The 15,039-nt window shown below is 42.4% G+C and overlaps 1 protein-coding gene across 1 annotated transcript in view; it reads left to right on the top strand.

Moving 5' to 3' along the window:
* The window catches only part of PTGFRN (prostaglandin F2 receptor inhibitor), a 77,491-nt gene that overhangs the window by 26,677 nt on the left and 35,775 nt on the right, over positions 1–15,039 (top strand). Inside the window, exon 2 of the mRNA XM_072766783.1 lies at positions 13,043–13,411. Within this exon, the coding sequence (XP_072622884.1) occupies positions 13,043–13,411 (369 nt within the window). The remainder of the gene's footprint in view (positions 1–13,042; positions 13,412–15,039) is intronic.

The following is a 15,039-nucleotide window of genomic DNA, read 5'->3' as shown; positions in this document are numbered from 1 at the left end:
GACATAATCGGGCTTAAGTGTTTAAAATAGTGCATTGGCTGCTGTGTTGGGAGTGGAGGACACGAATGGAGGCCAGAGGCCAGATGGGAGGCTGTAATAATTCATGGGAGAGGGATGGTGGCTTGAACTGGGGTGATCACGTGGGGAGGGGGAGCGCTGGGAAGATCGATTGTATTCTGGGGGTGATGAGGAGCTGTTACGGACCTGGACCAGTGAACTGGCTATGATTTGTGTGTTACAGAGACGATTTTGGCAACCGTGTGGAGCAAGGATTACAGAGCTGAGACTAGGGGCTGGGTCCGGTTCCAAAGCTCCAATCACTAGGAAGAAAGAGTGGGGACCTTATAAGGGCTGTGGGCTCATGCTGGAGGGCGCTGTGGGCAGCTTGTTAACCCCGTCAACGTCTTGACAAGGGGACAGGAATTGACAAGATTTACATGTTAGGGAATTCTTTTGTAAACCTTGCCAAGAAAGCGGAGTGGAAAGGTTGTGATCAGGTTATTCTGAGTGCAGTCTGCGGGGCAGATAGCTGCAGCTCCATCGCAGCCCAGCCCAGGGCCCTGTGGTGAGGATGAACAATCTGGGGGTCGGTGGGGGGCAGAGGGGAGGGTATGGCTGTTTCTGTTTCACAGATGAGAAACATTGGCTCCAAAGAGGTTAAGCTCCAGGCTGCCCTGTGCCTCAAGTGTTCCCCCCCCCCCCCCCGCCCCCCACCACCACATGACTGAAAGCTCTTAGGGAGATTCAGAATTGTCTGGTCATCACTAAAATTAAACGGAAAAAGGAGGCTACACCTTCCTTTGTGAACCCTGGTGGCAGACAGCTTCAGTGCAGGATAGTCATGTAGTAATTTGAAGGCCCTGGGGTTGCCAGTGACAGAAATGCATTGAAGGAGTGTAAATGCGGAGGGGTGAAATTACAAGAAACTGAGGTGTGTGTGGGAGGAAGTACGTGCATGTGCGTGCAAATGGAATGATTTAGATGGTGTGGCTGGATCCAGTGGCTTGTGTGATGCTTTTGGGTCACTGGGTCACTAGGTCACGTTCATCTCACCTCTCTCTGGCCCAGGTGCTGCCGGCCTGGCTCTCTTTGCCCTAGGTGGCCTCCTCTCCTAGTTAGGAGGGCTGCCCAGTGCAGCTTCAGAGGAAATCCTCTCTCTCTCTCTCTCTCTCTCTCTCTCTCTCTTTAATTGAAGTATAATTGCCGTAAAATACCATATTTGTTTCAGGTGTACAGAATAGTGATTCAGCCTCTGTATATGTTTTAAAATGATCACCTCAGGAAGTCTAGTTACCATCTGTCAACATACAGAGTTAATACATTATCACTGACTTGTATTCCCCATGTTGTACATTATATCCTCATGACATTTATTTTATAACTGGCACTTTGTACTACTTTTTTTTTTTTAAGATTTTATTTATTTATTTGAGAGAGAGAGAGTACAAGCAGGATAAGCGTCAAGCAGAGAGAGAGGGGGAAGTAGACCCTGTGCTGAGCAGGGAGCCAGCCCTGGAACTCTATCCCAGGACCCTGGGATCATGATCTGAAGCCGAAGGCAAACACTTAACCGACTGAGTCACCCAGGAGCCTCTGGAAGTTTGTATTTCTTGATCCCCTTCACTCATTTCACCTCCCCCAGCCCTCCACCCCCCACCTCCTTGGGCAGGCATCAGTCTGTTCTCTGTATCTAGAGTCTGGCTTTTGTTTGATCGCTTTGTTCTGTAGATTCCATGTATAAGTGAAATCATACAGTATTTGTCTTTTTCTGTCTGATTTGTTTCATTTAGCAGGATACCCTCAAGACCGGGTAGATACCCAGAAGTGAAATTGCAGGATCGTATGGTAGTTCTATATTTAATTTTGGGGGGACCTCTGTACCATTTTCCACAGTGGTTGCAACAATTTACATTCCCACCAACACTGCACCAGGGTTGCCTTTTCTGCCCTTCCTTGGCAACACTTGTTATTTCTTCTCTTTTTGATTATACCCATTCTGACAGGTTGAAGGTGATGTCTCATTGTGGTTTTGATTTGCATTTCCCTGATGATCAGTGATCTTGACCATCTTTTCATGTGCCTGTTGGCCATCTGTATGTTTTCTTTAGAAAAATGTCTATGTAGATTTTCTACCCTTATTAAAATCAGATTGTTTGGGCTTTTTATTATTATTATTATTATTATTATTATTATTATTTATATGAGTTCTTTACATGTTTTGGAAATTAACTCCTTATTGAATATATGATTTGCAAATATCTCCTTCTGTTCAGTGTGTTGCCTTTCCATTTTGTTAATGGTAATCTCTGTTGTGCAGGAGCTTTTAGGTTGGATGTAGTCTGTTTATTTTTGCTTTTGTTGCTTATGCCTTTGAAGTCAGATTCCCCCAAAAAACATCACTAAGATGAATGTCAAAGAGCTTACCACCTATGTTTTCTTCCAGGAGCTTTTGGTGGTTTAATGCTGATTCAAATATTTAATCCATTTTGAGTTGATTTTTAAATTATGGTATTAAGATAGAGTGTTCATTCTTTTGCTTGTAGCTGTTCAGTTTTCCCGGCACCAACTGTATATTCTTGCCTTTTTGGTGGTAAAGTAATTGACCAGATATGCGTGGGTTTATTCCTGGGCTGTGTTCTGTTCCATTGATCTATGTGTCTGTTTTTATGCCAGTAACATACTGTTTTGATTACTATAGCTGTGTAGTATAGGTTGAAATTTGGGATTGTGGTTCTTCTGACTTCATTCTTGTTTCTCAAGATTGCTTTGGTGATTTGGAGTCTTGAGGTCTTTTGTGATTCCGTAAACATTTTAGTTTTGTGAAAAATACCATTGGAACTTTGATAGGGATTATACTGAAGCTGTAGGTTGCTTTGGGTAGTATGGACATTTTAACAATATTAATTCTCCCAATCCATGAGCATGGAATACCTATCCATTTATTTGTGTCTTCAGTTTTTTTCATCAATGTCTTTTGTTTTAAACATTTTATTTATCTATTTATCTATTTAGTTATTTATTTATTTGACAGAGAGAGAGAGAGAGAGAGAGGGGAAGAGCCAGAGAGCACAAGGAGGGGGAGGGGAACAGCAAAGGGAGAGAGAACCAGACGGCCTGCTGAGCAGGATCCTGGGATCATGACCTGAGCCTAAGGCAGATGCTTAACTGACTGAGCAACCCAGGTGCCCCTATCAATGTCTTATAGTCTTCAGTATACAAGTCTTTCATCTCCTTGGTTAAATTTATTCTTTAGGTATTTTATTCTTTTTGATGCAATTATAAATGGGATTGTTTAATCTCTAGCATCATGTCATCTGCAAATAGAGTTTTATGTCTTTTGATTTGGATTCTTTTCATTTCTTTTTCTTGATTAATTGTGGCTAGAATTCCCAATACTATGTCAAATAAAAGTAAGGAGAGTGCTCTTATTGTCTTATTCATGATTTTAGATGAAAAGCTTTTAGCTTTTCACCATTGAGTATGGTGTTAGTTATGGGCTTGTCGTATATGGCCTTTGTTGGAGTATGTTTCTTTAGTACCCACTTTGTTGAGAGGCTTTTTTTTTTTAAGATTTTATGTATTTATTCATGAGAGACATAGAGAGAGAGAGAGGCAGAGACACAGGCACAGGGAGAAGCAGGTTCCATGCAGGGAGCCTGATGTGGGACTCCATCCCGGGACTCCAGGATCACACCTTGAGCCAAAGGCAGACGCTCAACCACTGAGCCACCCAGGTGTCCCTAGTGAGAGTTTTTTTTTTTTTTTTAATTATTATAAATGGATATTAAATTTTCTCAAATGCTTTTTCTGCATATATTGAGATGATATGATTTTTATCTTTCATTTTATTGATATGGTGTATCATATTGATTGATTTGTGGGTATTGAACCAGCCTTGCTCCCCTGGAATAAATCTCACTTGATAGTGGTGATCCATTTAATGTATTGTTGATAATATATGATGGTATGTGTGAATGCTATGTGATCCATTTAATGTATTGTTGAAGTCAGCTTGCTAAGTTTTATTGAGGATTTTTACATCCGTGTTCATCAGAGATATTGGCTTGTAATTTTCATCTTTTTTAGGGTGATAGTTTCTGGTTTTATTATCAGGGGAACGTTGGCCTTGTAAAATGAATTTGAAAGCATTCCGTCCTCTTCAATTTTTTGGAAGAGTTTGTGAGGGATAGGTATTAAATTTTCTTTGAGGGATCCCTGGGTGGCGCAGCGGTTTGGCGCCTGCCTTTGGCCCAGGGCGCGATCCTGGAGACCCGGGATCGAATCCCACATCGGGCTCCCGGTGCATGGAGCCTGCTTCTCCCTCTGCCTGTGTCTCTGCCTCTCTCTCTCTCTCTGTGACTATCATAAATAAATAAAAATTAAAAAAAAAATAAAATAAAAATAAATTTTCTTTGAATGTATGGTAGAATCCACCAAAGAAGCCATCTGGTCATGGACTTTTGTTTGTTAGAAGGTTTTTGATTACGGATTCAATCTCCTTACTAGTAATTGGTCTTTTTCGGATTTTCTATTTCCTCCTGATTCAGTCTTAGAAGATTGGATGTTTCTAGGAGTTGATCCGTTTTAGGTTGTCCAATTTGTTGGCATATATTTGTTCACAATAGTCTCATCATCCTGTGTATTTCTGTGGTATTGGTTGTAACTTCTCTTTCATTTTTAATTCATTAATTTGATTCCTCTTTTTTTCTTGGTGAGTCCAGGTAAAGCCTAGTTAGTTCTGTTTATTAAAGAATTTTGTTGGGATGCCTGGGTGGCTCACCAGTTGAGCATCTGCCTTTGGCTCACAGTGTGATCCTGGAGTCCCGGGATGGAGTCCCACATGGGGCTTCCTGCATGGAGTCTCCTTCTCCCTGTGCCTGTGTCTCTGCCTCTCTCTCTCTCTCTCTCTCTCTCTCTCTCTCTGTGTGTGTGTGTGTCTCATGAACAAATGAATAAATAAAAATCTTAAAAAAAATTTTTTGTTTATCTTCTCAAAGTTCTTAGCCCCATTGATTTTTTCCTATTATCTTTTTAGTCTTTATGTCATTTATTTCTGCTCATGATCTTTATTATTTCCTTCCTTCTACTAACTTTGGGCTTCTTTTGTTCTTCTTTATCTATTTCCTTTAGGCATAAAGTTAGATTGCTTACTTGATATTTCTCCTGTTTCTTGAGGTAGGCCTGCATTGCTATGAATTTCCCTCTTAGAACCACTTTGCTGCTTCGTATAGATTTTTATATGTCATATTTCTGTTCATTTTTCTCTAGGCATTTTTTTATTCCTCTTTTGATTTCTTTGTTGAATAGTGGTGTTCAGTAGCATGTTGTTTAATCTCCACATATGGAGAGTTTTTTTAGTTTTCTTCATGTAATTGATTTCTAGTGTGGTTGGGAAAGATGCTTGCTATGATTGCAATCTTCCTGAATTTATTGAGACTTGCTTCGTGGCCTAACATGTGAGCTGTCCTTGAGAGGATACCATGTGCACTTGGATAGAATTTGTATTCTGCTGCTTTGGGATAGAATGTTCTGAAAATATCTCATAAGTCTAACTGGTCCAATAATGTGTTGTTTAAAGCTGATGTCCCTTACTGATTGTCAGTCTAGAGATCTATCGATGGAAGTGGTTGGTTAAAGTCCTCTACTGTGATTGTATTGCTGGCAATTTCCCTCTTTAGGTCTGTTAATATTTGCTTTAAGCATTTTGGCACTCCTATGTTGGGTGCATGAAAATCTATAAATGTTATATTTTCTTGCTTACTTGAATCCTTTATCACTATGTAGTGGCCCTATTTGTCTTTTATTATAGTCTTCATTTTATTTTATTTTATTTTATTTATTTTTTTTATATAGTCTTCATTTTAAAGTCTATTTTGTGTGATATGAATATAGCTACACCAGCTGTCTTTTCATTTCCATTTTCATGGAATATCTTATCCCATCCTTTCACCTTTCATCTGTGTGTATCCTAAAGTGAGTTTCTTGTAGGCAGTGTGTAGATGAGACTTGTTTTTTAAAATCCATTCAGCCACTCTGTGTCTTTTGATTAGAGAATTTAGTCCATTTACATTTATAGATAGGTACGCACTTATTGCCATTTTACTAATTGTTTCCTGGTCGTTTTTGCAGTTCCTCTCTATTCCTTTCTTTTTCTCTTCCTTGTGGTACGATTTCTTTCCTTAGTGTTATATTCCTTTCTCATTTTCTTTTGTGTATTTACTTTTCTTTTGTGTAGTTTGTGTTTTGTGATTACTGTGTGGTATATATTTACTGTCCTATGTATGTAACAGTCTGTTTGGATTGACAGCAGCTTAAATATGAACACATTCCGAAACTCTAAACTTTTACTCCCCACCAGTCCACATTTTGGTTTTGATGTCACATTTTACCTCTTTTTATTTTATGCATTTGTTAACTAATTATTATAATTTTAATTTTATTACTTTTGTCTTTCAACGTTCATGCCAGTTTTATAAGTGGTTAATCTACTGCTTTTATTATACATTTACCTTTTCATGAGATTTTTACTTTTGTATGTTTTCTTGTTGTTAATTAGTGACATTTCTTTTCAGCTTAAAGAAATCCCTTTAACATTTCTTGTAGGGCTGGTTTAGTGAACTCCTTTAGCTTTTGCATATCTGGGAAACACTGTCTCTCCTTCAGTTCTGAATGATAACCACGCCAGGTGGATATTCTTAGTCAGAAGTTTTTTCAGTATTTTGAATATGTTACCCCACCATCTTCTGGCCTGTAAAATTTCTGCTAAAAAATCTTTTGTTGGCTTTATTAGATTTCCCTTGTATGTAAGAAGTTGCTCTTCTCTTGCTGCTTTTAAAGTTCTCTCTTTATCTTTAACTTTTGACATTTTAATTATAATGTGTCTTGGTATGACCCTCTTTGTGTTTATTTTATTTGAAATTCTCTGTGCTTATTGGACCTGGGTGTCTGTTCTGTCTCCAGGTCAGGGGAGTTTTCGGCCATTATTTCTTGAAATGTTTTTTTTAATTCTTTTTTTTTCTTTCTTTCTTCTTTTGCTGCTCCATCTGGGTGATTTCCAGTGGTTTGTCTTCCAGTTTACTTATTCATTCTCCTGCTTCATCCAGTCTGCTCTTGAACCTTTCTATATATTTTAGTTCAGTTATTGTATTCTTCAGCTCTGTGACTTCTGCTTGGTTTTGTTTTTGTTTTTTTTTGTTTTTAAAGTAGGCTCATGCTGGGCCAACATGGGCTTGAACTCATGATGTTGAGATCAAGACCTGAACTGAGACCAAGAGTTAGATGCTTAACCAACTGAGCCACCTAGGCACCCTGCTTGGCACTTTCTTATAGTTTCTTATCTTTGTTGAACTTCTCACTGAGTTCATGCATTCTTCTCCCAAATTTGTTGAGCATCTTTATGACCATCACTTTGAATTCTTTATCAGAAAGTTTTCTATCTCCATATCATTAGGTCTCTTTCTGAAGTTTTGCGTGTGTGTGTGTGTATGTTCTCTTGTTTGGAACATATTTCTCTGTTTCTTTATTTTGCTTGGCTCTCTGTTTCTGCGTATTAGGTGAAACAGCTACTTCTCTCAGTCTTGAAGGAATGGCCTTGTGTAGAAAATGATCCTTCTTGTTCAACCTTGCTCTAGTTCTTGATTGTCTCTTAAACCTTTGTGATTATCTAAGTAGCCTGATTTATTCTTGATATGTCCCTGTTGTTGAGGTTGTGCCAAGACCTATCAGTGTTCCAAGGGGACGAATCTCATTTATCACTGAGTTTCAGGTTGATAGAAGCCAGACCCTTAGGCAGCAGTTTTTAAAGTATGCAAATATGTATAGTCCTGTGGGGCTGCAGTTGTAAACCCCACTGACCTCCAGACCAAGGAGATTTACAGGTGATCTCTGGGCAACAGTTGTAAAAGTTGGAGCTCTACACAAGTGTATAATCTCATTGGAAAGTCTCATCAAGCTGTAGTGAGGCTAGTCTGGTGCACAGGAATGGTATCTCTTTGTTTATGTTCCCTGGGAGTGCCCCTTAGGGCCTCTGGGTGTGTTGGAAACCTGATGATTGTCCCTTAGTGTGAAGCTTTAGGATAAGTGAATAGACCTTTTTGCCCAGGAAAACTGTACATATGTGTCAGTGTGCAGTCTGTGCAGGGCCCTGTGGGTATTGACCTGCTAAGAACTGTCTTTCTGATTGTTACAATCCCTTGGAACTCAGTAACACCAGCCCCCTGGCCACCAGGCCCTGGCCAATAAGGAGTGTCTCCTGTGTGGCTTCTGTGTGTCTGCTGGCTTTAGCAGAGCAACTGGAGGTTGTAGGGGTGGGGTATACTCACCAGCTTCAGAAAGGCAATGGGGGGGGCGGGGGGGGAAGAAAGGCAGTGGGAAAATGCCTCCACCATGCATGCCTATGGGGTTCAGTGATGCAGCAGGAGAGTACCCTGTCTGCATACAGGCTTTGGCCCAAGTTGGGCATGGGAGAATGCCATGACCACCAATGCTCACCAGCCCCAGCCAGGCTGTGGGGGAGTGTCACAACTGCCACCTGCACTCATGGACTTCAGCAAGGGAAGGAGAGAATGCTGTGATTGTTTATGTTCACTTGACCCTGCCAGGTTGTGGGGAATTGTGGCAACCGCCCAAGATCTCCAGGCTCAGCGAGGCAGCAGGACAGTGCCATAACCATTCACCCTGCCCGACCCAGCAAGGCAGTGGGAGGGTGTATGGCCAGGCACCCAGTCTGCACCAGTAGGCTGGAGGGCTATAAATGGTGTCCACCAGTGCATCTGTCTCTCGAGAGAGCACCGACTATCCCTTGCCCCTCCAGCAGATGCCCCCAGACCAGCAAATGAATCTCCTTTACAGACAGTCCAGGAGCTTTTGAAATTGGGGCTTTTTCGGGGGGATTTAGAAGGGAAGTGAGACTGCAGGTACTTCCTATGGCACTTTGGGTTCCTTGGATGTCAGCTCAGCTGGCTTTCTTAGCCAGATGTTTCTGGAAGCTCATCTCTGATGCAGACCGAAAGGGTTGGAGTGCCTGATGTGGGGCACTGACCCCTTACTCCCCCAGGAGAAGTGCCTGTCTGGTGAGATCTTTCCCTCTTGCATGTCACTGCAGTGAGGGTGGGTGTGTTGTAAGGCTGTGTCATCTCTCCTAACCATTTCAGTGAAGTCCTTTTATCTTTTGTTGTGAGAGCAGTTAATCTAGTTTTCAAATCTTCCAAAGGGAAATTATCTGTATGTGGCTGTTGATTTCATGTGTCCTTGAGAGAGGGTGAGTTCAGGTTCTTCCTACACAACCATCTTGGACTCTTTTTTCACAAATCATCCATATAGTACCCTGATTCTAAAGGAAGTAAAAATTTCTGAGTAGCTTCAGCAAAAATGAGCCAGGAGGATCCTGATTGACCTGGTTTCAGCCAGTGTCCATCCCTGGGATGGGACATTCAGCATCAGCCAGATCTGAGGAACAGTAGAGGAACCCTGGGTAGCAGGCACGGATATGCTGCGTGTTTGTCAGAAGTAGTAGGTATGAGGTCATGGGTGTCATCCTATAGGCATTGAGTTGCCTTAGGAAGAAAGCATGTTTCAGCACTACTCTGTAAGAATATTTGGGGTTGGTTCTGTTATTTGCAGGAAGAGATGTAACCCATAATCTTGAGTCGCTAGCACCAGTAACTCTATTTTTAAAGAGAGTGCTTTTGGGTACCACATCCTTTCTTTGAACTTGGCAGCAGTCTAGACCCATCCCTGGCCAGGCTGGCAGAGAGCCCCCTGCTCAGAGCACACACTAACCTTCTCCCCATCTCTCTCTTATGGATGCTTTCTTTTTCCCTTGTCTTTTTCTTTTCTTTCTTTTTTTTTTATTTTAAGATCTTATTTATTGATTCATGAGAGACACACAGAGGCAGAGACATAGGCAGAGGGAGAAGCAGGCTCCCCATAGGGAGCCCGATGCGGGACATGATCCCAGGACCCCAGGATCATGCTCTGAGCCGACGGCAGACGCTCAACCACTGAGCCACCCAGGCATTCCCCTTTTTCTCTTTTCAAAGAGAATGATAGGGGGAGGAGAAAATAAGATGGCTTTTAAAGAGTGTTCAACACTTTTTTTCTTTTTTACCCCACCACAAATTAAGATAAATGTTTTCATCATAATCTGGTACACACAACTTTGTGTACTTAACAAAATTTAATGAAACAGTATGTACTCCTTACTAAATGCAGAGGACTCTAATATTTCCTCTTTTGTTTAATTGTATTAAGACACACACACACATACTCTGGTCACAACCACTATAAATTCATTTCACAACTACTGAAAGGCAACTTTGACTTTGAAAAACATGAATTAAATCATTGAAAACAAGCAACAATAGTATATTAGTTTGCTAGGGCCACTGTCACAAGGAATCACTAACTGGGTGGCTTAACCAGCAGAAACGTGCTCTCTTGCCCCTCTGGAGACTAGCAGCCTGCTTGTCAGCAGGGTCGGTTCCTTCAGAGCATCATGGAGAGTCTCTGCTCCAGGCCTCCTCGCCAGCCTCTGGTGGTTTGGGGGCTATCTTGGATATTCTTTGACTTGTAGATGCTTCACCCCCATGCCTGCCTTCATCTTCACTTGGCGTCTCCCTGGATGCATGTCTGTGTGCTGGCTTCCCTTTTTAAGGATGCTAGTCATTGGATTAGGGTCCCTCCCTATTCTCATATGACCTCAACCAATGATGTCTAACAGCAACTGAAAACATCTGTAGTGACCCCATTCCCAAATTAGATCACTTGTTGAGGTCCTGGGAGCTAGGGTTCATCATATGAGTTTTGTTGGGGGAAGCATAACTCAATCCGCAACAAATTATAAAAATACAAAATTGAAAAGACATCATAGAAGTTCCCATCTCATTGAGCTCTTATTATGTGGCAGACTCTCAGCCAGGCATTTTATTGCACAAATTCAATAAATCTTTCTTGCCCTATTTCATAGTTGAGGAAGCCAATGGTGAGAGAGGTCAGTCTCTCAGATTTAAACTTAGGTCTCCTTCAGAGTGTATATGTGAGGGTAAACCTGGTGAGGTAGTTGCTCTTGGAACTAAGCTTTTTTGGGATAATTACTCAATTTTTTGAGTAATTACTCAATTACTCAATTACTTAATTACTCAATTTTTTTTGTGTGTGATTTCTGTATAAAACATAACTGTTTCCTTTATAAAAATATAATCTATTTGTATCAGGAATGAGCTCTTTCTGATAGTTCTAACGACTTCATGCTTTTTCTTTCCATTATAATTGTTAGTATAGTGTTGATTTTATTCCATTTTTTTAAAACTGAGTATTCTTTTCAAAATTCTTATACTTTTTGAGTGATTTTTTTTAAAAGATTTTGTTTATTCACGAGAGACACACAGAGAGGCAGAGACACAGGCAAAGGGAGAAGCAGGTTCCCTGCGGGGAGCCCAATCTCAGGACCCCAGGATCACGACCTGAGCCGAACGCAGGCACCCCTTGAGTGATTTAAAAAAAAAATATTTATTTATTTTAGAGAACTCGAGCAGGAGGAGAGGGAGAGAGAACTTCAAACCAACTCCAAGGGGAGTGCAGGGCCAAGGTGGGGCTGGATCTCGCAGTCCTGAGACTACTGAAATCAAGAGTCAGACGCTCAATTGACTGAGCCACCCAGGTGCCCTGAGTGATGTTTCTCAGTAACATAGTAGCTATACCTGATGTTAATATTGAAGAAGTTAGTTTAGAGAGACTTACGGAATGTGCTCTTATCCCAGCATGAGGAATATGTGCGGAATGCAGGTGTTTTGTTTTGTGTTACGTCACTGGAATACAAAATAAAGGAAATTTTGAATTAAGAAAAATAAATAAATGGGGATCCCTGGATGGCTCAGCAGTTTGGTGCCTGCCTTCGGCCCAGGTCATTGCCCTGGAGTCTCGGGATCAAGTCCCACGTCAGGCTCCCTGCATGGAGCCTGCTTCTCCCTCTGCCTATGTCTCTGCCTCTCTCTCTCTCTCTCTCTCTCTCTCTCTCTGTCTCTCATGAATAAATAAATAAAATCTTTAAAAATAAATAAATAAATAAACGAACTTAGGTCTCCTGGAGTTCAGAGCCCATGGTTTCCCGTTTGCCTTAGCGCTGTACCTGTTCATAGAAAATGGTCCAAATTGAAATGCTCTGCACAGATAAGAAATGCACTACAAAATCACACTGAAGTTCACAGCAAAGATGACCTCTTAAAGGACCTGCAGGTGTTAGGGTCCCTAGGGCCCTATGAGTCCTGGGAGGTATGTGCCCTTGGGGCAGGGAGTACCAGTAAACACTTGGCTTTGTCCACTGAACTCATCATCCCCAGCAAGCTGCTGCATTCCTAACAACGCCCAGCAACCAGCCAAGCAAAGCACTGTCTCCCTTTGTGCTTCCCTACCCTCATTCTGAATTTAGATCAGGGTGAAGAGTAGAGAGAGAAGGAAATGAGCCAGAAAATGGAAAATTAATACTTGGTGGAGTCGTCATATTTTAATATTAATTTATAGGCAATGTCAGATCACCAGAGTTAAATCTTTTTATCAGCAGGCTGCTCTAGGGTTTGAAAATTGGCATCCATCATTGTAAATCAGGTCTCAGGAGCCCTAGGGAATGGTCTCTAAGGATGAGGGTTGATCCAGGGTGGGCAGAAATGTAAATACTTGATTAGCTGTGTCCTTTTCTTTCACACCAACCCTAAAATATTTCTACATCACATTGAGTGACAATGATATGTTAAATAGTTACGGGAGGTAAGAAGCTATTCAGGTTTATATGGTTAGCCTACTTTTAATACTTGTCTTCTTCCCTATCAATCCTAGGAAACTGTTTTGGGAGAGGCATTTGTTTCGGGGTGGTATTCCTGGCTCACAGGTCTAGGAATGGGCTTATTCATCTCCTGTCTGCTCAGGCCCTAGCAGCACACCATTTCTCCCAGCTGGCCAGGTGTCCCATTTTTGCCATGAGGCTGGGAGCAGGAGCACTAAAATGACTGGGATGACCTCCTGTGACTCTCCTCTCTTGTCATTGCAGCACTCTGCGGAGGGCGCGTGGTGAGAGTCCCCACGGGGAGCCTGGTGCGGGTGGTGGGCACTGAGCTGGTCATCCCCTGCAACGTCAGCGACTACGACGGCCCCAGCGAGCAGAACTTTGACTGGAGCTTCTCGTCTTCGGGGAGCGGCTTTGTGGAGCTGGCCAGCACCTGGGAGGTGGGCTTCCCAGCCCAGCTGTACCGGGAGCGCCTGCAGAGGGGCGAGATCGCGTTGAGAAGGACCGCCAATGATGCTGTGGAGCTGCACATAAAGAACGTTCAGCCCTCAGACCAGGGCCACTATAAGTGTTCGACCCCCAGCACAGACGCCACCGTCCAAGGCAACTATGAGGACACGGTACAGGTTAAAGGTATGTCCTCACTCATCCTGTCCGGGGCCAGACTTTTCTCTGCCACTCTGCTTTGTTCAGAAACTTAACTCCTCTGGGACTCTGCCCCCTCCCCTGCCCCTGGCCAAGGTACAGAGGTCTCTTACTTGACTGATTCAAAGCAGAGGCTAGGCCAGGTCACCCGTGAGGGCCCTTTCTCTTCATCACGATTCTGAACCACCCGTGGCTGGTACAGTGGCAGGGCCCAGCTCTCTGCCGGGTAGCCTGCACTTGGTCCAATGGCTGGCTCTACCATTTGTCAGCTGTGTGGCCGTGGGCATGGCATGGCCCATGTGGCCCGTTCTCCTCCTCTACAGAACAGTGCTTCCCTTAACCGTTGTGAGGACGAGGTGAGTTAACATGTATCAGGCCTCAGAGCAATTCCAGAGTCAGCATTCCTAAGGTTTGCAGTGAGAAGGTGATGGTTATGATGACATTCACTTTGATGGGAATATCAGATACTTCAAAGCTCATGTCTTTGTGTCCTTCATGATTTAAGTGCCCACTTGTGGGCAGCCCTGGTGGTGCAGCGGTTTAGCGCCACCTGCAGCCTAGGGCATGATCCTGGAGACCCGGGATCGAGTCCCACGTCAGGCTCTCTGCATGGAGCCTGCTTCTCCCTCTGCCTGTGTCTCTGCCTCTCTCTCTCTCTCTCTCTCTCTCTCTCCTTCTGTGTGTCTCTATGAATAAATAAACAAAAAATCTTAAAAAAAAATAAGTGCCCACTTGTTCTGGAATTTGGGTGGGTTGTACATAGAGAAAGAACGATGTAGTCACTGCTAGCTTATGATGGAACCCTACTAACTTTTTGTTCTCATTCTGCAGAGAATCAAACCTTATGTATCTGGAAGGTTTAGGGTTTTTTGGGTTTTGTTTTGTGTTTTTCCATTTTCCAAATCCTATTAGATTTATTCCCACATTCAATTCTCTGAACCCCATGTAGAATATCAGGCAGGATATTTCCCTGATTTACATATGAGGAAATGGAAGAGCATAAAGAGGTTAATTACTTGCCCAAAAATCATACAGCTGATTGGCAAATGAGCAAGAACATAGAAAGATGTTTGGGGCCAACAACATAGAAAGCTGATTATTGTTATTATTACTTAATTACACATTTATTTGTAGCCTGCCTTATTCCAAAAAGTATTTATATCAGAGTAGGGAGTGTAGGTAACGATCGGGAAAGGAGAAGATGTACGTGATGATCTAAGAAGAAGGGACTGATCCAGGTATTCATCCCCTCTGTAATGATGTACAGAACCCTGCCATGTCTCAGGTGCTGTTCCCCACATTCGACCCATGACGGAATAAAACAACCATATCCATTATGGAGGTATTAAAACATGGAATCTACCTCTTTCCTCACCTCTTCCTTATAGAAAATCCTAAAGCTGTTTTGTTAGAAAAAGTCTCGTGAGACATTCTTGCATTGCAGGTAAATAATGTGTTGTTTTTAGTTATCACACACATACTGTACCTGCGTTAGGTCAGATGCACACCTGTCTCCCCTGTAATTCTCATCCTGAGGAGTAGGGGGCAGCAGGAGAATTCGCTGGGACCCTGTCCCCCAGTGTCTTCCTGTTTCTTCTCCAGTCTTAGGAAGGAAG

Source organism: Vulpes vulpes, chromosome 8 (genome assembly GCF_048418805.1).
Source record: "Vulpes vulpes isolate BD-2025 chromosome 8, VulVul3, whole genome shotgun sequence".
In the NCBI taxonomy this organism is placed as follows: Eukaryota; Metazoa; Chordata; class Mammalia; order Carnivora; family Canidae; genus Vulpes; species Vulpes vulpes.
Note: the sequence above shows the minus strand (reverse complement) of the source record. Positions and strands in the feature narration are given on the sequence as shown.